At 42.6% G+C, this 26204-nt stretch overlaps 1 protein-coding gene across 5 annotated transcripts in view; it reads right to left on the bottom strand.

Moving 5' to 3' along the window:
• PRLR (prolactin receptor) overlaps nucleotides 1-26204 on the bottom strand; it is a 180944-nt gene that overhangs the window by 34227 nt on the left and 120513 nt on the right. For all 5 annotated transcript variants that reach the window (XR_001717767.4, XM_001150064.8, XM_063811324.1 and 2 more), the window contains 3 exons: nucleotides 6548-6660; nucleotides 3186-3318; nucleotides 1447-1616 (listed from right to left, as the gene is read on the bottom strand). Coding sequence is in view for 4 of the 5 variants with exons in the window: in XM_001150064.8 (XP_001150064.2) it covers nucleotides 1447-1616; nucleotides 3186-3318; nucleotides 6548-6617 (373 nt within the window). In the remaining variant the exon portion in view is untranslated. The remainder of the gene's footprint in view (nucleotides 1-1446; nucleotides 1617-3185; nucleotides 3319-6547; nucleotides 6661-26204) is intronic.

Below are 26204 nucleotides of genomic sequence, written 5' to 3'. Positions count from 1 at the left end.
ACAGTTGCTAATTTCAGAACATTTCTTGCTTTCATTGTTTTGCCTTCAAATATTATAATGCTTGAGGGTAAGGCAATACACACACACACACACACACACCACACTTATATAAAATTTGTCATTCATCATGGAAGGACTCATGTCCACAGTCCATGCCAGCACTCCATAAAGAAGACTGTGAATGGCCCCTCAGTGCAACTGAGGTACAACAACCATGGGGCTTTCCGGAACATTGTCCCTGCTTCACCACCCTCTTGATGTCATCATATTTGGCAAGTTTTTCTAAAAAGCAGGTCAGGTCCATGACCGACACATTTGTGGTGGGGACATGGAAGGCCATGCCAGAGAGCTTCCCGTTCAGCTTGGAGATGACCTTCCTGCAACCTTGGCAGCACCAGTAGATGCAGAGGTGATAAATCTCTCTCTCTCTCTCTGTGTGTGTGTGTGTGTGTGTGCACAGACCATTGGTAGTTTTTAACATTTAAATTCTTTCTTTTCTTTTTTTTTTTTTTTTTGACGTGGAGTCTCGCTCTGTGGCCCAGGCTGGAGTGCAGTGGCATGATCTTGGCTCACTGCAACCTCCACCTCCTGGGTTCAAGCAATTCTCTTGCCTCAGCCTCCTGAGTAGCTGGGATTACAGGCACGCACCACCACAGCTGGCTAATTTTTGTATTTTTAGTAGAGATGGGGTTTCACCATGTTGGTCAGGCTGGTCTTGAACTCTTGATCTTATGATCTGCCTGTCTTAGCCTCCCAAAGTACTGGCATTACAGGCGTGAGGCACCGCGCCCAGCCTACATTCTTTATTTTCTTGAACACCATGTTTGTCAAGAATTACATGGCACCACCTCATATTATCTTATGTTATAAAAGTAACATGATTACTTTGTAAATGTTTAGTAAAAAAAATTACCAATGATGTATATATATATATACACACACACTAATATATATATCACATATATGCAACATATATATGTACACACACACACATATATGAGTTTGGGGCAAAGCAATGGGAGCAATTGCTGTGGGTGCAGAATCAGATGAACCCTTCTAAGAACTTCTTCATGGAGCAGCTCTGTCTTCCATGAGGAGAAATAGAAGAAATCCCAGCTTGCCAAGGAAGAAGCGGACATCAATTGCAAGGGCAGGGCAAGAAAGAAGAGTTGGCAAGGGAAACGTACATAGAACATTTGTGCTGAGTGCAAGAGGATGAGGGTCAAGGGAAAGCACAGGAACACAAGGATCCCAAGTGCCAGCCTTAGTGTCATGAATGACTTGATAAAAAATGATTTGAACTGTTCTGTTGACAAGCATATTGAGAGTTTTCTCATCTTTCTTTTTGGGGATCCATCCAAAACCCAAGAAGACTCAAACTGAGTGTGACTATTGGCTAATACATAGTGGAGTAAGAAATTCCTCACCCACTTTCCTTCCCCTTACCTATGTAAGTCACGTCCACATAAAGTTCATCCGAGAAACTGCTTCCCATCTGGTTAGTGGCATTGACCATCATGATGTATGTCCTCCACATGGAGGTGTACTGCTTGCCAAAGTGGCAGGAGTTGGGGCCACCGGTTATGTAGTCTGGACATTCATGCATGAGTGTCTCTCTGCAATAAGTAATGTATTAGGAATGAATAAGAAAGTAATAAAGAGAGTCTAGTTTTTTCTTCATAGATCAATACCACTGGCCTTTGGGTATCAGAAATTCCAAGCGCAAAACCCAGAGCTGACAAATGGTTCCTTAGGCTTCCATGTTCTGCCCATTTCAGCTGGGAGTGAGAGAGGGAAGAGCATGTTGGAAAGGTTATTTTAGGGCCTCAAGTATTCTTCTTCCCATCAACCCTTCCTTTCTATAAGTGTTGTTGTGGGCTCGGGGACCTATATTCCCTGCTGATAAACATTCGAGCTTTCAATGGCCCAGGCACCACCATACCCAGGTCATGCCCATTGGGTTGCCTCAGGAAATTGGAACTTTCACCTGTCCACACACAGAGGGGTCATGCACAATGCAGCAGCTATTTCACATACGTGTTGAATTACTTTTCATTTTTTAAAAAAGGGTTCAAGAGGACAAAAACTGATGTTGGTCCATTTCAGACTGCACCAAGTCAGCAATAAAGTGAAGTGACGTTGAAAGGAGGTATTTCAAGCCCACGTGGCTCAGTAGGCTGCTCACATTTAGACTCAGGAACCTCAGCTCAAGACACACTGCACAGGGGTGGAGGCTTGTTCAATTCTGGTTGCATCTGAGTTTCTGAAATCTGTTTACATGATGTCCCTTTGGATTTCAGCCGGGATGACAGTTTTGTGTACAACAAAGTGCAGTCATTGGAAAGTGGGCCAGCTGTCTCTACCAGCAACTAAATATTTTCCTTTCTGAAGAAGAATGCAGCTCTCCCATGATTTTCAGGAGGGTCTCACTGTCAGCGTAACAAAATGCTTGCACAGAGATGATCTGGTTTAGCCCTCATTGCAGCCTTAGGTCCCAATATGTCCTCTAGGAGATCGTGGCTCTTGGATCAGCAATGTGCTAAGGAAAAAACCTCACCTTCTTTTCCCTACAAGGTTCTTTATTTTCTTGAACATGAAACAAGTCTGAAAACCTAATATACCATATTTGTCAAGGATTGTATGGTACCACTTCACACGATCCTACTTATTTTGCAAAAGTGACATGTTTAGTTAAAAAAAATACAAATGGCATAAGAATTATAGATGAGCATTTAAGATTAACTAGCAATTAAGAAACACTTCTATGGGGCCTCAGGCTGCAACCTAAGCTGTGAGAGGGGATTTGAAACATTACATCAATATTGGGTCCATTTGACCATTTGACCCTTCTTGCTGGTGACAGAAACAGATCGATGGGACCCAAGCAAGTGATGAAGTCTCAGGGTGAGGAGACCTAGGGTGGATGCTCAGAAATGCCAAGCATCAGCATCCAGTAACACTGATATTGTACTGCTATGGCTGGTAACCTTATGTATATTGACACAGCTCTTAACAGACATTAACAGGAGAATGTGGGCATGGACCTTAGACTCCCCTTTCCCCGGTGGTATGAACCTTACTGGTGTAAATTCAGGGACATGCTGTCACTCAGAACCAGTGTTTCTTTGGCCTGGAGAATGGGAGTACTCATGTGGGGTTTCATAGGAGAGAAGGGAACTTCTTACCCTTCCCTGTGGTAAGTCAGTGAATAATTGGTAGGAAGTCCTCCATCTGTCCCAGGCCTCCACCAGCAGGTGAATGTTTCCTTATTGGGAGAACGACATTTAAAGATCTCAGGTTTTCCAGGAGGTAATTGTCCTAGAAAAAGCCAGAAGCCACTGCATCAATATTGAGGTCCATTTAACCATTTGACCCTTCTGCTGGTGACAGAAACAGATTGATGGACCGAAGCCAGCGATGAAGTCTCAGGCTGAGGAGACCTAGGGTGGATGCTCAGGAATGCCAAGCATCAGCATCCAGCAACACTCCTCTGTGGGCTGCCCTGATGTTGGCATTGCTCTTAGAGAGCATTTTGCTGGTGTGTGTGTGTGTGTGTGTGTGTGTGTGTCTGTGTACTTTGAGATGGAGATAACAATAGCCTAGTGACCAACTGCAAAATTTCAACAAAGAATGAGCCTTGAATGCAAGATAGACACATATTGGTTGAAGAGTGTGTGGTGGCCCTTTTGTAATCCCACAAGGTCTGTAAAGCTGATACCCTCCCTCAGCCTAAGGGAACCATACAAAGAATCCTTCCCAGGTATGAGCAACCCGCAGACACTCTGGCAAAACACCGCTCTATGGCACTTCTCCACTCAGCTCACCAATCTCTATCTTTCTGCCATCCCCACACAATGAACTCAACTTGTTCCTGATCTTCTGTCCGTTCACTACATCGCTAAAGCTCCCTGTATCTGGGCGTCCCTTCCTTCCTCTTTCCCCATCTTCTCCTTTCCTTCCCCTTTCCCTTCACTTTTTCTTGATTTTTTTTTTTTTTTTTTTTTTGAGATGGAGTCTCACTCTATCGCCCAGGCTGGAGTGCAGTGTTGCGATCTTGGCTCACTGCAACCTCCACCTCCTGGGTTCAAGCAATTCTGCCTCAGCCTCCTGAGCAGCTGGGATTACAGGTTCACACCACCACACCCGGCTAAGTTTTTGTATTTTTAGTAGAAATGGGGTTTCACCATGTTGGTCAGGCTGGTCTTGAACTCCTGACCTCGTGCTCTGCCCACCTTGGCCTCCCAAACTGCTGGGATTAAAGGCATGAGCTACTGCACCTGGCCACTTTTCCTTGATTTGATTCAGCTTTGATCTTGTGACCCAGACTCACAGTCTGTCTCCTCATCCACCCCATCCCCATTTCTGAATCTTGGTTTTTAGTCCTTTTTTTTCTCTTAGATTTTCCTCTCTTTCCTTTGTGTGTGTGTGTGTGTGTGTGTGTGTGTGTGTGTGTGCGCGGTGAGGTTGCAAAGGGCTTCCTTTGGATACGTAGGGCTTCAAGAGTGTGTGGCCCTTTTGTAAACCCATAGGGTCTATAAAACTATAATTTGATGGATCTTTTTGGGGTAGGAGGTGTGGTAAGAGGTAGGAGAGTAGCCAGCTCCTCTCCTGGTTCTGAGCAACCACTGTTATCTAAGAGCTGTACCCAGTTTCAGACTGGATGCTAGAAGGTCTCAGTGAGGTGGTGTGAAAATATAACACCAAGAGTGTAAAATTTTTTAGTTGCCAAATCCCCAAAGCTCTTGGCAAGCGGGCTTCCATTTCTCTTGCTTGGATGTCAGGTTCAAAGAGGGACAGCAGAGCCCTGGGAATTTGCCCTGATACCGTGGGGCTGGGAAGCCACCATGCTCGCCTACATGACTTCAGCTGATCCTCTTTTTTGTCTAGCTGGATGCCCTAGCATTGAGTTTAGGATATCAGGAGCAGAGAGGAGCGCTTTCAGATATGAGTCAGCACCTCCGGGGGTTCTCTCTGTTTTATCCTCTACCCCTCATGCAGGCTCCAAGGCCAGAGTTTCTAGCTGAGCACCAGAGCAGAAACAGCAGGTTAGGAGGAGACCTCAGTGAGGAGAAATGCATGGGAAGAGGATTCTCTAGGCAGAGCTGGCCAGAAAGAGGAATTTAGTGGAATGGCATGTTGTGGGACACAGGCTGGAGCCCAGGACACCAGGCTAGTAGTGTCAGCTGAAACTCACCTACCTTCCTGCTCACAGGCCCTGCTAAAACCCGTCCTTGCCAGCCCGGGTCAGCTCTGCCAATATTTGTAACATTGCTCATCCTCTAGGGACAATTTATTCAGGATAATGTGCTGCTGGGAGTTACAGCAAGAATGCAAGTTTTTGTTTTGCTTTGCTTTTGTCATGAGTGGGGAGAAGTGTGTGAAGTAGAAAGAAAAGTTTATTTAAAAAGTTCAAAGCCTATGGTTCCATAATGAGCACACTCGGAAGCCAATTAGGGTGATCATTGATTTCTTGAGTATTTAGTTTCTCTTGTGGGTCATTCTGACCTCTGCTTCCCCCTTTTTCTCTCTCTGAAAGCTTCTCTTTCTTATTTTACTGTTTATTAATAGTACCTTCAGGAAGCTCAAGAGAGGAGGGTAGATTTGTAAAATTAATTAGACAAATGTTTCCTTCATCTGCATTAGAGGAACAAGTTAACATTAATGGACTTTCTCAATGCACAGAAACACGGAGAAAACCACACAGGAACCACATATACAGGTATGTACATGCCCACACAGAGCCCGCATCAAAAGTACACACACCACACACACACACAAAAATATACACAGGTGCATACTCATGGAAGTACATACTGGTATGCACACAGGTACCTGCAGAGAAGTGTGCACATACGGATATACACAGAACACACACAGACATACATAAAAGTATATACATACAGGTTCAGACGGAGAGGCATTTGAAATCAGGTCCATATAGAAAAGTTAATATATACACAGGTACATATAGAAGTCTGCACACCCAGAAATGCACATGGGTTGACATACAGAAGTGTATAGTCACAGGCACCCACCCTCTCATTTAGCTGTGGACTTCATTTCTCCTGTTAGCACAGATAATAGAGTCAGCTGTACCTGCTTCCTGCCATGTAACAGCAACCTCTTATATCCCATTATGGTTTTTCAAAGAGTTTTCATATACATTATTTCATCTGCAGTAGAGGAAACATCACTATCCTCACTTTGAGAATTTGGAAACCCAGAGAGTTAGGTAATTGGCTCTAGGTCACACAGCTAGAAACTGGCAGGACCTGGATTAGAACTCAGGTCCTGTCTTCTTCAGAGCTTTTCATTACACTCCTGAAATGAGGACAGAAAGCAGAGAGCACAGTGACAAGATTTTGCATTAATTGCATTAATTTTTCTGCATTAACTTTAATGCAAAATATTGCAAATAATTTAACAGCAGCACATAACACAGCATTTTCATTTTTCATAATGGCATTGCAAGAAGACTGCATGGACTCTCCACCCTGTTGACAAACACCCCAGGCAATGAAAGACAGCGTGATAGTCTCTTACTTACCATTCAGAAGGCAGGTGTTGAGAAAAAGTAGCAGAGTGAAAACGGTTGCAGATGCCACATTTTCCTTCATGTTGGCTGCCTTCTCTTGCTGCAGGAAATATATCAGAAGTTCACTGGAAGAGAAGGTACAAGGTAACTTTTGTGAAATGGCAGTCTGGTCAGGCACATCCACCACTTTATTCTGGGTATTTGCAACTGATTGTTGCTCCTTGCTTAATGTGAATGACAAAATAGGAGGAAAGGAATGTAGGAAAATGTAACAGGGTTGGATGGCTTGGCACAGAAACATCAATTCACACACGCTGGGAAAATTTCCACCACCAGAGGTCCTCAGATGACAAGGTAGAGAGTTCAAGGGGCATCAAGGCAGTCAGTTCCTTTGCACACACCCCAGAGAAAAATTGTTCTCTTTCCACCCCATAGCCACCTAACAATATATCATCCATCTTATGTAACATAGATTGTATGTCCTATGGGAGAATCCTGCGAGGGCTCTTGCTCTGGTCCATCAGCCAAAAATTGTCCAGGCTGAAAAGTCAGTACCCTCAGTACAATCTCAACATAACCATGCTGATTCCACCAAATTAGGGAGGCTTTGAAGGTTCAAGCTGAGAAGGTTCTGGAAGTCTTCTGGGTTATATGCATTACTGCAAAGCGAACCACACAATGAACTCTAGTGAACCTCCACGTGGTTTCTTTCTCCTGTTTGGAAAGCCCCATAAACAAAAGGTAATAAATTCTGGTAATAATTTAAATTCCTTGGGTTCAGAGTATTAAGTAAATTCTGAACCTGCAGGGGTTGGGAGTTTGGAATAATTTATTATTAATACTAATATTATTACCCTTGGAACAACGTTCAAAGCCTCTAAATGGCCTTGTAAGAAAAAAGGATTTTTAAAGACATTGGGAAAAAAAGGCTCATTAGTCTTGTTGGACTTCAAACAACTGAGAAAACAATAGATTTAATGAACTAAGTGTAAATTCTTAGAAATGCACGGCCTAAATTTCTCTTTAAATTTTTATTGTTTCATTTTGTTGTTGTTGTTGTTGTTGTTGTTGTTTTAATCAAGGGAAGAACATTCAGGATCAAAGCTGCCGATCTTGGGACATTTGAAATGTCTGAGTGTGTTTGATGAGCCCCTGAAAGACCAGCTTTTGCTACTGCTCCTTGTGGGACGTACTCAGAAATGGAGAAACGATAGCAACAGTAGAGGTTTGGGCACCCAGGTACCATCAATTAGCTCTTTTTTTTTTTTTTTTTTTTTTTTTTTGAGACAGAGTCTCGCTCTTTCACCCAGGCTGGAGTGCAGTGGCGCGATCTGGGCTCACTGCAAGCTCCACTTACTGGATTCACGCCATTCTCCTGCCTCGGCCTCCCGAGTAGCTGGGACTAAAGGAGCCCCCCACGATGCCCGGCTAATTTTTAAAATATTTTTAGTAGAGACGGGGTTTCACCGTGTTAGCCAGGATGGTCTCGCTCTCCTGACCTCGTGATCCACCTGCCTCGGCCTCTCAAAGTGTTGGGATTACAGGCGTGAGCCACCGTGCCCGGCCAAGTAGCTCTTTCATAATGAGGCTCCAGCTTCAGTAAAGGATCCCGGTCCAGTGGTGGATCCTGTGAGGTGACCCATATTTTGTTCTTTTGGGGACCTTCTACCTGCTCCTACAAGATTCCTTCCAAGCAAATGCCCTCCCAGGGTGCACTTTCTAAATCACCCACTGCATCTCACCCCTGAGGGTCATCTAATTAAAATCAAGTGGTTAAAGACTCCTACTGGGTTTAAAATAATGCCTAACACTTCTGGAGCATCTATTATGGGCAGGCACTGGGGAAAGTTAAGTACCTTAATCATGTAAATTTCATTTTGTCATCACAACAGCCCCGTGAGCAGCTACAGGTTTTAACAGATGAGCAAATGGAAGTACAGAGATTTAGTAGATTGTCAGTCAAATGCCCATGGGAGAAAGATACTTGGGAAACCTGAGAGCCACTGAGAGATCATCCTGACTTGTGGAAAGTCTGTGATGGGGGTGCAATTATTCCCCCTCTGTGGGAGAGATGGTGGAGACAACAGCCACTGACCCACAGTGAGCAACATCAAGCCTTGGGTGAGTGTGGCATTCTGAGTAGGGGCAGGAGAGCCAGAGCCGAGAGAGGCCTTCTCAGCTACTGCCCTACTTACGCCCAAGGACCTTAAATACTGTTGATCTCATGAATCCAGCCTCATTAGGTACATATAGCCCCAAATAGTTCTTTATCCTGCTGATCTGGTGATCTCAGCCTGGCTTAGAGATGAGAGTCTATCCACTGGCTGAAGACTTTCTATAATATCCCTTTATTGAGACTTCCTTTCTCTTTTGGGCATTGCACTAACATGCTTAAGATCAACATGCTATAAATCAGACCTTCCTGGTGAGGTTGGGTGCTATCTAGAGAGCTTTGTCGAAGCAGGGCTCCGTGCATTTTGCAAAAGAAACTCTGGGATGGGAAGCAGAGTGGGTCAGGCAGCAGTAGATATTAGATATTGTCATCTGCTTACATGTTCTCATGTGCTAGTACAGGATCAAAGAAACTCTCCTAAATAAAGTTTTCCTATAATAATGTCTTCAGGAAGTATTCTATGAATGAAAAAAAGCTTCCCTTTGGGATTTCCTGAGACACATCCTGGAATCTAGTTACTATTATGCACTTTCTAATGCCTAAAACCCCCATGCCAGGGAATTAGACATACTCACAGTGGTGTCACGGTTGTGTTTCAACAATGATTTTCCAACTCATCCTGCATTTTCTTCCCAGGAAGGCAAACACAATGGAGGTAATTTAACCTTTAGAGAAAGACAATCACAACTTCTCACCCCTAAAGGGGCTATGCTAAATGTTAATTAACTCTGATCACACAAGGAGATGCTTCTCAGCACTAGGCACATCTCTTGTTTATCCACCGACCTTTTTTTTTCTTTTTATGGCTGGCAGACACTAAGCTGGGGATAAATTAGGTTTTTGTCTCTCTGAGTCCACCCTGCATTGCACTCAAGATCTTGATCGAGGGCAGGCGTGGCCCTTCTTATTCTCTCCCAATTGGGACTGGAATATCCAATGAAGGTCCTCATCTTTTTAAGATGTTATAGCAGCAAATGGCTCCAAATATTTGCAGTTCAGTTAGCAAAAAGTCAGCCCCACACATCCTGGGGACTATCGTCTTAGGCATCACTCCTCAGCAGCTCCTTGGTTTTGACTGAGGGTTAAAAATGCAAGTGGTGGATCTGAAGAGCAGGTTTGTAGCAAGTTTGCAGCCCCCACACCTTGCCCGTGGCTAGCTGCCTTGGTTTCCTTGCTTCCCAATCTTCAAAGACTCTCTTACCCTTAAGCTCCTCCCCTTACCATATGCAAATATGCCTTCCCACCACGCTGTGGCCCACCGTGGTATGAACGCCAAGAAAAGTCCCTTCTCCCTTGTGTTGCTCGGCATCAATGCTGATCCTGTTTAGGCCCTCTCTTTCCAAAAGCCTCTCTTCATTCTCCCTTCCATTAAGCCAAGTGTCTTCCACGTAGGCCAACAGTTGAGAAAAAGGTCCAGCAGCTTGTGCTTTTGAGAAACTAGAGCCAGTCTCCCTACATGGAAAATCGGGGCCACACTCCCATGGCCTGGGCTGACCATACTATCCACATTAGGAAGGGAATAACATAGGAGAGGAGGCAGTGTGGCCTCATGAGAGTTAAAAATAAACCAGATCTGAGCTCCCAACATACCACTCCCCACTGTCAACCCCTCATCCTCTGCAATACCCTCTCTTAGACTTCACCTTTATGTTCTGGCCTATGCAGTCCCCAAGCCAATCCTGCCTGCCAGCAATCTCAGCCCTACCATTCTGTGGAACTTGCTCCCAAGACTGGTATCTGGTGATCCCCCTGAGTACAGTCCCCAACCTGTCCTGCTGTATCTGTTGCTGCAACCTTCTACTCAGGTTTTTGACTCAGTTTTCCTAACTCCAGAAATGGACCTACCATTAGGGTCCAGAAATGGACCCTGCCATCCCTGTTAGGCAGGGATTCTGAGGTTCTTTTTAGCTCTTGCAAACTCAGTTCCTGGATAATCAAGCAAGGCCCAATCCAACATTTGAACTTTAGACTATCATACATATGACATGCACAAATTGTAAGTACAGTCATGTGCCACATAATGACCTTTCAGTTAATGATGGACCATATATATGATGGTGGTCCCATAAGATTATAATGCTGTATGTTTACTGTTCTTTTTCTATGTTTAGATACATTTAGATACACAAACACTTACCATTCTGTAACAATTGCCTACAGTATTCAGTTCTGTGACAGCTGTATAGGTTTGTAGCCTGGGAGCAATAGGCTATGTCATCTAGCCTAGGTGTGTAGTAGGCTATACAATCTAGGTTTGTATAAGTATACTCTATGATGTTGGTACAACAATGAAATCTCTTGACACATTTCTCAGAACTTAGCCCTATCATTAAGCGACACTTATGACTGTATTCTGCTCAATGAAGTATCACAAAAAGAATATATCTATGTTACCACTCAGGTCAAGAGATTAACCACCAGTAGCACCCCAGAAATCCAACTTGCAACTCCTCCCAATCTCTACCTACTCCTTCCTGATAGAAACCATTCTTCCAACTTCTAACAGTACAGATTAATTTTACCTACCTTTGAACTTTATATAAATAGGATCATACAACATGCATTTCTTGAGTGTGTGTGTGTGTGGCTTCTTTCATTTCACATGGGTATAGGATTCATCCTTGTTGTTACATGTAGTTTTACATAATTCATTTTCATTTCATCTCATTCATTTTCATTCATGTTATATTGAATGAAATACCATAACTCATTTATTCATTCTACTGTGTTGATGGACATTTGAGTTGTTTCCAGGTTTTGGCAAACTTTGGGTTTTGCTGAGATTGATCAAAACTCGAATGGCAGGGAAGCCCTGTGCATTTCATAATCACTCTGTGCTACCCGCCATATCTCCTGTTAACCTAAATTAAATTTCAAGTGTTTTTTTGTCCTAAAAAGGCAAAAAGTCTCATTTCTTGCAAACAAATTTTGAATACATTCATCCGTTGTTTTCAGTATTAGGCATTGTGTTAAGGGCTTCCTTCGGGGTCCTTGGCCCACTGGGTTTCCTTACCTGCCTTGTTCTACCTGGGTTAGATGGCCTGAGGCTAACATAACAGGGAGCAAACCTCACATCAGGTACCATTTGATTTCCAGGAGTTGGGCTTTTTTTTTTTTTTTTTTTTTTTTTTTTGAGACAGGGTCTTGTTCTGTTGCCCAGGCTGGAGTGCAGTGGCATGATCACTGCTCACTGCAGCCTGGACCTCCCTGGGTCAGGTGATTCTCCCACCTCAGCCTCCTGAGTAGTGGGGACTAGAGGCACGAGCCACCAACACCCAGCTAATTTTTGTATATTCTGCAGTGATGGGGTTTTGCCATGTTGCCCAGGCTGGTCTCAAACTCCTGAGCTCAGGAAATTTACCCGCCTTGGCCTCCCAAAGGTCTGTGATTACAGGCATGAGCCACTGCACGTGGCAAGAAGTTGGAGTTTTCTTTCCAGTACAGAATGCCAACACTTAATCTGGAAAGTAAAGGACATAATGTGCTCAGGGCGGGAAGAGGAACAGCAGGGATTAGCTATTACATACCAGGCTAAAGATTAAGACTGTTATACAAGCTCTGCCCAATGTCAACAGTCAATGATTGTGAATAAATGAAGCCCAAAAGGTGAAGAAAACAGAAAAAGATTCTAAGACATGGGACAAAACTCTGCATATAGGAAGACTGGTCCCACACTGGTATTTCAAACACTAGACTTACAGCCAGCATAGTTTTCAGTATTTGACAGGGGAATCTAAAGAAGTTTTAAGGACAACATGGCAGCCGCTCTTTCAGGAAGACATTAAAAACTGGGGATATAGTGCCAAGAGAACCCTGGCCTGCAGGTGGGGAGATGAAAGTTCCAGCTGTTCTTGCTCTGCCAATAATTAGCTTCACACAAACATGTGCCCACAATGAATGTTTATCTGCCCATAGTCCAGGCAGCATATCTATGCATTTGTCTGTGAAAGTTCACAAGAGAACACTTGCTCGTGTGGTCATTCATTATTATTTTTTTTATCATCACCATTATCCAGTTTACATTTTGCTGTTTCTTGAGCAGGTTTCCATCTTGTACCCTGTTTTGAGGTACCCATTGGGGAAAACATCCAGAACTTTCCATAGTGAATTACTTTTATATAAAATGTTTATCACCTGGCAGTTTAGTCAGGTGAACGTAATTAGAAGTAGTTTAGAGGCTTCTGTAAAGTGTTCACCTCTGATTCCAGATATTCCCCTGCCCCTCTCCTAGAAATCCCAAAGGTTCCACTGAGGAAAGAACTTCCTGAAGACTCTGCACTCTGTGAAGATCATCAAGAGGAGCGCATGTGCTGTGCATGGTGATGGCTGCATTTGGTAAGAGGTAGATGATCAGCAGAGATAGGATTTGTCTAAACGAGAGCTGACTTAGACCTTGGGCCACTCAGGAATACCTATGAAGAACCATCTCCTGGCTTCTAACCTAGTCAGGGCAAATTACTCCAATACGATATATGTGCCTTTGCACTGGAGTCACTTTAATAACACAGAACACCGATGCTTCCCCATGGCTGGAAGTATTGCTTCCAAATCTAATCACATTAACTCCACTCACTCACTACAGCTTCCTCATCCTAGCAACATCTTTTATCCCAGGGAGGCTTGTTTTCGAGCAGTCTTTTTGGCTTAAAGGCAAGAATAGGAATTGGATGAGTTTCAATTTCCCCCAGCCAGTACACATGTAGGACAGATGGTGGAAAATCCACGTTGGCCTGATTTTCAGAGGAACTAGTCCCTCATGAGATCATCAATCAGTTACTAACAATCAAAAAACACCCATAAATCATACATTATGTTTTGCAGTTTACAGAGCTGTTCTATAGACATCAGTGGTTTCTAATCCAGGATTCCCATTACAGTCCAAGGAGTGTCTTAAAATTTCTTTTCTTTACTTTCTTTTTTTTTTTTTTTGAGACAGAATCTTGTTCTGACACCCAGGCAGGAGTGCAGTGACATGATTTCAGCTCACTGCAGCCTCTGCCTCCCAGGTTCAAGTGATTCTCCTGCCTTAGTCACCAGAGTAGCTGAGATTACAGATCTGCACCATCACGCCTGGCTAATTTTTGTATTTTCAGTAGAGATGGGCTTTACCATGTTGGCCAGGCTGGTCTTGAACTCCTGGTCTCAAGTGATCTGCCCACCTCAACCTCCCAAAGTGCTGGGATTACAGGCGTGAGCCACTGTGCCCGGCCTTAAAATTTTTCATTTCTTTGTTTTGTCCCTGGACATTCTCACTAATTGGCTCAGAATTGAGCCGGCTTGGAAGGACATGGGCATTTTTTAAAAAACCTTTCTAGATGATTCTAAATTAAAGCTGGGGTTGAAAACCACTGACTTACGTGCTATCACCTGACACGTAAATTCTCTGAGTCCTCTAAGGCAGCCTTCCTCCTGATAACAGCTGACTCAGCATGCTCCCCATATAACACCTCCAATAGGAGGCAACTTTATCTCACAAGCCTCCCATGTTCTCAGACCTGTGTGCCAATAAAATCAGCAAACCCTTGTATAGAATACACTTATAAATATATAAAAACATGTATAATATCACACATGAAATGTTTATATGTGATCCACTGCATGCCAGGCACTGTTTTGTTAACTCGCTTCACCCTCACAAGAAGCCTGAGGTGTAGGTATTATTATTATTCCTTTCTAACAGATGAGGACACTGAGGCCCAGAGACGGTCTGTGAGTTGTCCAAGGTCACACAGCTAGTGAGTTGTCCAAGGTCACACAGCTAGTGAGTTGGTTATGGAGGAAGAGGAACTCAGGATTTGATCTCTGGGGTCTGTGCTAACTATCACACTTTCAAACGTGCAATGACCCTCCTTCAAGGAGCTCCAGATGTACAAAATCCATGCTGGCTGTGAGGAGTGGGGACAGGTCAGAGGACCTTGGGGTTGTAGATTCTGAGTCTTCTAAGGCAGCCCTCTTCCTAATAATGGCTCACTCAGCATGCTCCCCCAATCCAAAGGCAGGTCTGATGCTGAAGGCTGTGGGAACCGGGAAGAGCTCTTCAATAGCAGTAGGTATTCCTGGGGCATCATGCCTGGGCACCACTGCCTACTTCAGATCATATGTGTCAAGATCTTTGGAAAGGGGGGCCCTAGGAAGGGGATTTTTAACAAGCACTTAGATGATTCTTATCACGCTCAAGTTTTAGAGCCTGAGCTCAAGCTGAGAGGGGCAGGAAAGGAAGATGCAGTGGAGGAGGCAGAGTGGCTTCCTCTCTACGGGAAATGTTGTATTTAGAACTTAGATAGAGGCATTGGGGGTGTGATCTGTTGGGTTATTGTCCCCAACTATTTGCTTCCTCCCAGCCATAGGATTGCATATTCCTACCCACTGTCATGGGAGGTACTTGTGCATTCTGTGAGAGGAGTACATATCCCACCTCAATCACTTTGGACTTGGCCATGTGAAAAGCTATGGCCCAGGGGATGTGAATGGTCGTGATGTTTTTTGCCGTGTTTAACCTGAAGCTTAAATGCAACTGGATGGTTTGTCTTAGGTCTCCTTGCTTTTGTTCTCCACTGCCCTTAGGATGTCACAGATAGTGTCTATACCCTTAGTTTGGGTTTTAAAATGAGAAGACAGGTGGAACCCCACTGAGAGCCCAGCTGAACCCAGCCAATTCTAGCAGAGCCACAGCCAATCTGCTGCTGACTCACAGTCCCCATGTAAAGTGAGCGGAGAGTAAATGTTGTTCTAAGCCACAGAGATGTCACGGTTGTTTGTTTGTTACTAATTGCAAAACTAATACAGGGCAAGAGTAGGAGGAGGACATAAGTTTTGCAAGACTTAAAACAAGATTATTTTTTCACAGATGGAGCTCTGTGTATATTATATACGTGTGTGAATGTGCTGTTCATCCAAACACAAAATAACTTTACTTTGCCATAAAAGTCACTACTGTATTCATAACAACTTTGTCTATTGTTATATATTAATATCTAGAAACTCAAGCTTTGAAGGTGAGAAGGAAAATTAAAATAAAACATAAATTATTGGCATACTGGCACTGCTTATTTGTCTCAGGGGGAAGGGAACATCAGGGGAATCATACAGAATCATTATAGAATCATGGGATTTTGGATCTTTAAGGGGCCCAAAGACTTGAAAGGTATTCTAATTCAACCCCTCACTTTAACACATGGGGAAACTGAGGCCTGGAAAAATGAAGTGCCTTGGCCAAATGCCTTGTGGGAGAATCTTTGGAGCTTGAGGATGGGCACAACTGAGAACACTGAGAAGTCTAAGAAGAAACTCTCAAGAACATTGCTAAATGTATTTTCCCACTCTGATTCCTGCTTTCCCTACCATCTCAGAACCTTGGAATACATTCATAAGAATAGTAAAAACATCAGATGTCCATCAGAATTTGGTTTTCTTTTCCTTTCTGGCCACACAGTTAAAGTTACTTCATTGCTTCCCCTGTCGTTAGATGAGGCCAGGTGATGAAGTGGTGGCCTCTGAAAGTGGGTAGAAATAATACACAGTAACGCACTGAATGACAAACTTTGCCCGCTATAGACTGCATATATGGTGGTGGTCCTATAAGATGACAATGGAGCTGAAAAGTTCCTATTGCCTAGTGATGTCAGGGCCATTCTAACATCGTAACGTAATGCTTTACGCCATGTTTGTGGTGACACTGGTGTAAACAAATCTACTGAACTGCTAGTCGTATAAAAGTAGAGCACATACAATTATGTGCAGTATATATACTTGATAATAACTATGTTACTGGTTTGTGTATTTACTATACTATACTTTTTATTGTTATTTTACAGTGTACTCCTTCTACTTATAAAAAAAAGTTAACTGTAACATAGCCTCAGGCAGATCCTTCAGGAGGTATTCCAGAAGGCATTGTTGTCATGAGATGACAGCTCCGTGCATGCTATTATCCTTGAAGAACTTCAAGTGGGACAAGATGTGGAGGTGAAAGACAGCAATAGGGATGATCCAGACGCTATGTGGTTATAGGCTAATGTGAGTGTTTGTGTCTTAGTTTTTAATGAAAAAGTTTAAAAAGTAAAACAAAAAAACTTTTAAAAATAGAAAAAAGTTTATAGTATAAGCATATAAAGAAGGAAAATGTTTTTGTACAGCTGAACAATGTGTTTGTGTTTTAAGCCAAGTATTATTACAAAATAGTCAAGGCCAGGCACGGTGGCTCACGCCTGTAATCCCGGCACTTTGGGAGGCTGAAGCGGGCAGATCATGAGGTCAGGAGTTTGAGACTAGCCTGGCCAACATGGTGAAACCCCGTCTCCACTAAAACTACAAAAAAATTAGCTGGGCCTGGTGGCTGGCATCTGTAATCCCAGCTACTTGGGAGGCTGGGGCAGGAGAATCATTTGAACCTGGGAGGCGGAGTTTGCAGTGAGCCGAGATTTGCAGCGAGCCATTGCACTGCAGCCTGGGCGACAGGGTGAGACTCTGTCTCAAAAAAAAAAAAAAAAAAGTCAAAATGAGTTTAAGAAAGTTTATAAAGTTAAGTTACAGCAAGCTAAGGTTAATTGATTACTGAAGAAAAAAATTTAAAAAAAATTTGGTGTAGCTTAAGTGTACAGTGTATATAAAGTCCACAGTAGTGTACAGTAATGACCCAGGGCTTCACATTCAGTCGCCACTCATTCACTGACTCACCCAAAGCAACTCCCAGTCCTGCAAGCTTTATTCATGGTAAGTACCCTATACAGGTGTACCATTTTAAAAAATCTTTTATACTGTGTTTTTACTATACCTTTCCTATGTTTAGATACACAAATACTTACCATTGTGTTACAATTGCATGTAGTATTCGGTAAAGTAAAATGTTGTATACGATTGTAGCCTAGGAGCAATAGGCTATCCCATATAGCCTAGGTGTGCAGCAGATTATCCCATCTAGGTTTGTGTAAGTACACTTTATGATGTTCAAGCAACAACAAGATAACCTAAGGATGCATTTCTCAAAAAGTATCCCCATTGTCAAGCGATGCATGACTGTACTTCTAGCCTAGTCCTGGTCTTTAAAGCTTTTTACATATTCCCCCCTCTATTTCTCTCTCCTCCATTACTGGCCTGAAGAAGATGAAATTGAGGACTGTGAGGTCCTAAAAGCTCAGTACAGCCAACAGATGAAAGGCTCTTGAGTTCATGCTGACCCCCAGCAAACTGTCACATGGGTGAGAAATAAACCTTTGGCTGTTGTGCTCTGAGCTAAGAGGCTGGGTGTTATAATGGCCAGCTTTATTTAGTTGGGCAAATCTAGGGACAATCCAGAGACAACCAGTACAGCCTACTGTAGATGGTAACTACTACATTTAACCAAGTAGAAGAGCAGTGATTAAGACGGAAGCCTCCAACACCTGACCCACTGCCATTGTCCCGTCTGGAATACCATCATCAAAGTTCCAGAACAATCTCAGTTTGGCTTCATCTACATATTCAGCCCCCTACACTGTCACCTGTAAACATGTCTACAGGTGTTCAACAACACCTGTTGGGTGACTATTTTTATAAAGTCATATAGAATGCACTATTCTCATGTACAGATCCACGGAAACAGCACTTGGCCTTGAGTTGTGCAACTCTTTTCCATTAATCAATAGGCTCTCCATATTCCTAAGGGATAGGTTCTGAGACCTTCTTGATTCCTCCAGTAACCTCTTTGTGTGCATTAATTTGAACTCAAGGGCAGATGGATGATGAAGCCCACTGAGATGTGGCTGCGAGGTGGTTGGGTTAGTAGCTGAAGTGAATAAAAATCGCAATATCAGAAATCAAGGAAATGTGGAGACTTCAAGAACTGGGACAACCTCCATTGTGAAATCTTCAACTAGCAAGGCAATAATAATTCTCAGCCCATTCTTCCTTTTCCTTCATAAATGCACACAATTAAAACATATTTTTCTGGCATCATCATGTCTAAATATCTAAAACACACCCTTTCAGGAATGAAAACTTATATATATATATAAATATAAAACATATATATAACATATATAAAACATATATAACATATATACATATAAAACATATATATAATATTTAAAACATATATATAACATATATGTTACATATATGTTTTATATATTATATATATATATATATTTTTAGATGGACTCTTGCTCTGTCACCCAGGCTGGAGTACAGTGGCGCGATCTCGGCTTACTGTAACCTTTGCCTCCCAGGTTCAAATGATTCTCCTGCCTCAGTCTCTGGAGTAGCTGGGATTACAGGTGCATGCCACCATGCCCACTTAATTTTTTTGTTTTTTTAGTAGAGACAGGGTTTCACCCTGTTGGCCGGGATGGTCTCCATCTCTTGACCTCGTGATCTACCCGCCTCAGCCTCCCAAAGTGCCGTGATTACAGACATGAGCCACCACGCCCGGCCAAACTTTTAATCTATTGGGTGCACACTTCTAAAAATGAGGCGCTTCTCTGACTTCCTATTTGAAACTTTTTATGGAGTACTGGGGTCATTTATGAACATAAAAATTATGGTGTGATATGGTGGATATAGGATGTGCTCAGCTGCTCCTAGAGATCAAGGGCTTGTTGCCAAAATCAAATGCCTAGGACTTGAGCATTTTAAGTTTCTGAGTCTTCTTTTTATAGCCTCCTTCCCTCGCTCCATCCTTTTGCCCATCTCTCCTCTCTCCTTTCCTTTTCAGTGTCTTTTTCTCTTTCTTTTCTTTTTCCTTTTCTTTTCTTTCCCCTTTTCTTTTCTTTCCTTTCCTGTCCCGTCCCGTCCCGTCCCGTCTCCTCTCCTCTCTTTTCTTTTCTTTCTTTGATGGAGTCTTGCTCTGTTGCCCAGGCTGGAGTGCAGTGGCCCAATCTTGGCTCACTGCAACCTCCACCGCCCGGGTTCAAGAAATTCTCCTGTCTTAGCCTCCCAAGTAGCTGGGACTACAGGCACACACTACCATGCTCAGCTAATTTTTGTGTTTTTAGTAGAGATGGGGTTTCACCATATTGGTCAGGCTGGTCTCGAACTCCTGACCTCAGGTGATCCACCTGCCTCGGCCTCCCAAAGTTCTGGGATTACAGGCGTGAGCTGCCACGCCCGGCTTTTTTCTTTTTTAATGTCTTTTTCTTTACATTCAATTTAACAGCTAATAGTTCTCACTTTTGTTAGCTGACTCCCTTCTAGATCACTCAAGATAGTTTCTTCTAGCCCCTTCCACTCTATTGTTGCTTCTGATCTGATGTGAATTAAAAAACCCAATAACTAAATTTTAGAAAATTAAGGTGGTTTCAAATAAGAATAACTAGGTTCTGAGTGATGACTGAAGGAATTTCCTACCAAACCTGTAGGTAAATAGATTTTGTTATATCTATTTTGCTCAAAAACCTATTTACCTTGCTTCCTGGATCTCATATATGTTCCAGATAGTTAAGGTTGCTAGATAGGTGAGTTTTAAATAGTGATGCATTTCTGTGTCCCAAAGTAAGCCTACTGAACTTAGAAAAATATGGTATAGTATGTTTAACATCTTAAAAGGCAAGCACTATTGTCAATTATAAAAGGCTCTCTCTATTTCTTAATAAGTCCTCCATGCCACTAGTGCATATCAGCAAAGGGTACAACTAACTCCCCGTTGGTTGCTAGGCTTCCTGGGCCAATGGAAGTAGAGTGGGCTTCTGCAAATGTCTGCACGTTTGGCCACTAGGATATTGGCTTGGCAGATCCCAGTAAATCTTCATTGACTCACTGCTTTACAATAAAAAGAGCATCACTTTGTACAGCATATAATCAATGGTGTGTCTTCCAAACATTCCTCTCTGAAATCATTAATGTTTAAAAAAAGAGATTGGGAAGTCAAAACTCAAAATGTTAGTCAATTTCTTTTTATCTGTGTAAACACTCTTCTTAGTAGTTTACCCATGATGGTTTTTCATCCTTGGCCTAGAAAACATCCTATTGTCACATATCCATGCCTCTACACTCAGTTTGGGAGACAGAAATTAATATTACCATAAGAACAATAGAATTTGGAAGGGAAGTTTGATGCTTTGCCAATACTCTCAATTATAGCAATTGCCAGTTTATTTGCAAGTCAAAATATAAATGGCTTGGGATGCTTTCATGGGTGTGCCTAAGCAGAAGGCCTGACAAACATCTGAATGTGTTTTTGAATGTCTTTGATTGCCTAAAAGATCCTATTATAATATTTTCCTTTTTTTTTAAAGCTGTATAAGTGCATGTGCCCAGGCGAACAGAGCCCAAGTAAGGCTAGTGGGTCAGTATGGGGAGAGCAGTAGATTGTGTTCACTTTTATATCCCGTACAGTTCAAAACAGGGGTTTCCTGCTTAGCACAAACGTTCTGAGAACACAGTAGCACTTAGCTCCTTACAGAATGAAGGATGAGTAACCAGCAGGACTGCCTCTAAATGGCAGCCTTCACTCTCACCCTCCGTCCACATGTAGGGCACACTGAACTGTATGTCACTTGAGGTATTAATAAGAGCAAGGATAGGGGTTCCAAGATGGCCAAATAGGAACAGCTCCAGTCCACAGCTCCCAGCGTGAGTAATGCAGAAGACGGGTGATTTCTGCATTTCCAACTGAGGTACCGGGTTCATCTCACTGGGGCTTGTTGGACAGTGGGTGCAGCCCACGGAGTGTCAGTGGAAGCAGGGGGGAGCATCACCTCACCCGGGAAGTGCAAGGGGTCGGGAAATTCCCTTTACTAGCCAAGGGAAGCCGTGACAGAGTACCTGGAAAATCAGGACACTCCCACTCTAATACTGCACTTTTCCAATGGTCTTAGCAAATGGCAAACCAGGAGATTATATCCTGCCCCGACTCAGAGGGTCCTATGCCCACGGAGCCTTGCTCACTGCTAGCACAGCAGTCTGAGATCCAACTGCAAGGTGGCAGCAAGGGTGGGGAAGGGGTGTCCACCATTGCTGAGGTTTGACTAGGTAAACAAAGAGGCCAGGAAGTTCGAACTGGGTGGAGCCCACCGAGCTCAAGGACGCCTGCCTGTCTCTGGATACTCCACCACTGGGGGCAGGGCATAGCAAACAAAAGGCAGCAGAAACTTCTGCAGACTCAAATGTTCCTGTCTGACAGCTTTGAAGAAAGTAGTGGTTCTCCCACTGCGGAATTTGAGATCGGAGAACAGACAGACTGCCTCCTCAAGTGGGTCCCTGACCCCCGAGTAGCCTAACTAGGAGACACCTCCCAGTAGGGGCCGACTGACACCTCATACACCCAGGTGCCCCTCTGAGACGAAGTTTCCAGAGGAAGGATCAGGCAGCAACATTTGCTGTTCTGCAATATTTGCTGTTCTGCAGCCTCTGCTGGTGATACTCAGGCAAACAGGTTCTGGAGTGGACCTCCAGCAAACTCCAAGAGACCTGCAGCTGAGGGTCCTGACTGTTAGAAGGAAAACTAACAAACAGAAAGACATTCTCACCAAAACTCCATCTGTACATCACCATCATCAAAGACCAAAGGTAGATAAAATCACAAAGATGGGGAGAAACCAGAGCAGAAAAGCTGAAAATTCTAAAAATCAGAGCACCTCTTCTCCTCCAAAGGAATGCAGCTCCTCACCAGCAATAGAACAAAGATGGACAGAGAATGATGTTCACGAGTTGACAAAAGTAGGCTTCAGACGATTGGCAATAACAAACTTCTCTGAGCTAAAGGAGGATGTTCAAACCCATTGCAAAGAAGCTAAAAACCTTGAAAAAGATTAGATGAATGGCTAACTAGAATAAACAGTGTAGAGAAGACTTAAATGACCTGATGAAGCTGAAAACCGTGGCACGAGAACTATGTGACACATGCACAAGCTTCAGTAGCTGATTTGATCAAGTGGAAGAAAGGGTATCAGTGACTGAAGATCAAATGAATGAAATGAAGTGAGAAGAGAAGTTTAGAGAAAAAAAGAGTAAAAAGAAACAAAGTCTCCAAGAAATATGGGACTATGTGAAAAGACCAAATCTATGTCTGATTGGTGTACCTGAAAGTGACAAGGAGAATGGAACCAAGTTGGAAAACACTCTGCAGGATATTATCCAGGAGTACTTCCCCAACCTAGCAAGGCAGGCCAACATTCAAATTCAGGAAATACAGAGAACGCCACAAAGATACTCCTCGAGAAGAGCAACTCTAAGACACATAATTGTCAGATTCACCAAAGTTGAAATGAAGGAAAAAACGTTACGGGAAGCCAGAGAGAAAGGTTGGGTTACCCACAAAGGGAAGCCCATCAGACTAACAGTGGATCTCTTGGCAGAAACTCTACAAGCCAGAAGAGAGTGGGGGCCAATATTCAACATTCTTAAGGAAAATAATTTTAAACCCAGAATTTCATATCCAGCCAAACTAAGCTTCATAAGTGAAGGAGAAATAAAATCCTTTACAGACAAGCAAGTGCTGAGAGATTTTGTCACCACCAGGCCTGCCTTACAAGAGCTCCTGAAGGAAGCACTAAACATGGGAAGGAACAACTGGTACCAGCCACTGCAAAAACACGCCAAATTGTAAAGACCATCAATGCTAGGAAGAAACTGCATCAACTAATGAGCAAAATAACCAGCTAACATCATAATGACAGGATCAAATTCACACATAACAATATTATCCTTAAATGTAAATGGGCTAAATGCTCCAATTAAAAGACACAGGCTGGCAAATTGGATAAAGAGTCAAGACCCATAAGTGTGCTGTATTCAGGAGACCCACTTCGCATGCAGAGACACACATAGGCTCAAAATAAAGGGATGGAGGAAGATCTACCAAGCAAATGGAAAACAAAGAAAAGCAGGAGTTGTAATCCTACTCTCTGAGAAAACAGACTTTAAACCAACAAAGATCAAAAGAGACAAAGAAGGCCATTACATAATGGTAAAGGGATCAATTCAACAAGAAGAGCTACTATCCTAAATATACATGCACCCAATACAGGAGCACCCAGATTCATAAAGCAAGTCCTTAGAGACCTGCAAGGAGACTTATACTCCCACATAATAATATTGGGAGACTTTAACACCCCATTGTCAACATTAGACAGATTGATGACACAGAAAGTTAACAAGGATATTCAAGACTTGAACTCAGCTCTGCACCAAGTGGACCTAATAGACATTACAGAACTCTCCACCCCAAATCAACAGAATATACATTCTTCTCAGCACCACATCGCACTTATTCCAAAATTGACCACATAGTTGGAAGTAAAGCTCTCCTCAGCAAATGTAAAAGAACAGAAATTATAACAAACTGTCTCTCAGACCACAGTGCAATCAAATTAGAACCCAGGATTAAGAAACTCACTCAAAACCGCACAACTACATGGAAACTGAACAACCTGCTCCTGAATCACTACTGGGTAAATAAGTAAATGAAGACAGAAAGAAAGATGTTCTTTGAAACCAATGAGAACAAAGACACAACATACCAGAATCTCTGGGACACATTTAAAGCAGTGTGTAGAGGGAAATTTATAGCACTAAATGCCCACAAGAGAAAGCAGGAAAGATCTAAAATCGACACCCTAACATCACAATTAAAAGAACTAGAGAAGCAAGAGCAAACACATTCAAAAGCTAGCAGAAGGCAAGAAATAACTAAGATCAGAGCAGAACTGAAGGAGATAGAGACACAAAAAACTCTTCAAAAAATCAATGAATCCAGGAGCTGGTTTTTTGAAAAGATCAACAACATTGATAGACCACTAGCAAGACTAATAAAGAAGAAAAGAGGGAAAAATCAAATAGATGCAATAAAAAATGATAAAGGGATATCACTACGAATCCCACAGAAATAGAAACTACCATCAGAGAATACTATAAACACCTCTATGCAAATAAACTAGAAAATCTAGAAGAAATGAATAAATTCCTGGAAACACACACCCTCCCAAGACTAAACCAGGAAGAAGTTGAATCCCTGAATAGACCAATAACAGGCTCTGAAATTGAGGCAATAATTAATAGCCTACCAAGCAAAAAAAGTCCAGGAGCAGACGGATTCACAGCCGAGTCTACCAGAGGTGCAAAGAAGAGCTGATACCATTCCTTCTAAACTATTCCAATCAATAGAAAAAGAGGGAATCCTCCCTAACTCATTTCCTGAGGCCAGCATCATCCTGATACCAAATCCTGGCAGAGACACAACAAAAAAAGAGAATTTTAGACCAATATCCTTGATGAACATCGATGCAAAAATCTTCAATAAAACACTGGCAAACTGAATCCAGCAGCACATCAAAAAGCTTATCCACCACAATCAAGTTGGCTTCATCCCTGGGATGCAAGGCTGGTCCAACATACACAAATCAATAAACGTAATCCCGCATATAAACAGAACCAACAACAAAAACCACATGATTATCTCAATAGATGCAGAAAAGGCCTTTGACAAAATTCAACACCCCTTCATGCTAAAAACTCTCAATAAACTAGGTATTGATGAAACATATCTCAAAAAAAGAAGAGCTATTTATGACAAACCCACAGCCAATATCATACTAAATGGGCAAAAACTGGAAGCATCCCCTTTGAAAACTGGCACAAGACAGGGATGCCGTCTCTCACCACTCCTATTCAACACAGTATTGGAAGTTCTGGCCAGGGCAATCAGGCAGGAGAAAGAAATAAAGGGTATTCAATTAGGAAAAGAGGAAGTCAAATTGTCCCTCTTTGCAGATGACATGATTGCACATTTAGAAAACCCCATCGTCTCAGCCCAAAAGCTGATAAGCAACTTCAGCAAAGTCTCAGGATACAAAATCAATGTGCAAAAATCACAAGCATTCCTATACACCAATAAGAGATAAACAGAAAGCCAAATCATGAGTGAACTCTCATTCACAATTGCTTCAAAGAGAATAAAATATCTAGGAATCCAACTTACAAGGGATGTGAAGGACATCTTCAAGGAGAACTACAAACCACTGCTCAATGAAATAAAAGAGGATATAAACAAATGGAAGAACATTCCATGCTCATAGATAGGAATAATCAACATCGTGAAAATGGCCATACTGCCCAAAGTAATTTCTAGATTCAATGCCATCCCCATCAAGCTACCAATGACTTTCTTCACAGAATTGGAAAAATCTACTTTAAATTTCATAAGGAACAAAAAAGATCCCACATTGCCAAGACAATCCTAAGCCAAAAGAACAAAGCTGGAGGCATCATGCTGCCTGACTTCAAACTATACTACAAGGCTACAGTAACCAAAACAGCATGGTACTAGAACCAAAACAGAGATACAGACCAATGGAACAGAACAGAGCCCTCAGAAATAATACCACGTATCTACAACCATCTGATCTTTGACAAACCTGACAAAAACAAGAACTGGGGAAAGGATTCTCTATTTAATAAATGGTGCTGGGGAAACTGGCTAGCCATATGTAGAAAGTTGAAACTGGATCCCTTCCTTACACCTTATACAAAAATTAACTCAAGATGGATTAAAGACTTAAATGTTAGACCTAAAACCATAAAAAC

This window comes from Pan troglodytes, chromosome 4 (assembly GCF_028858775.2).
Source record: "Pan troglodytes isolate AG18354 chromosome 4, NHGRI_mPanTro3-v2.0_pri, whole genome shotgun sequence".
NCBI lineage: Eukaryota > Metazoa > Chordata > Mammalia > Primates > Hominidae > Pan > Pan troglodytes.
Note: the sequence above shows the minus strand (reverse complement) of the source record. Positions and strands in the feature narration are given on the sequence as shown.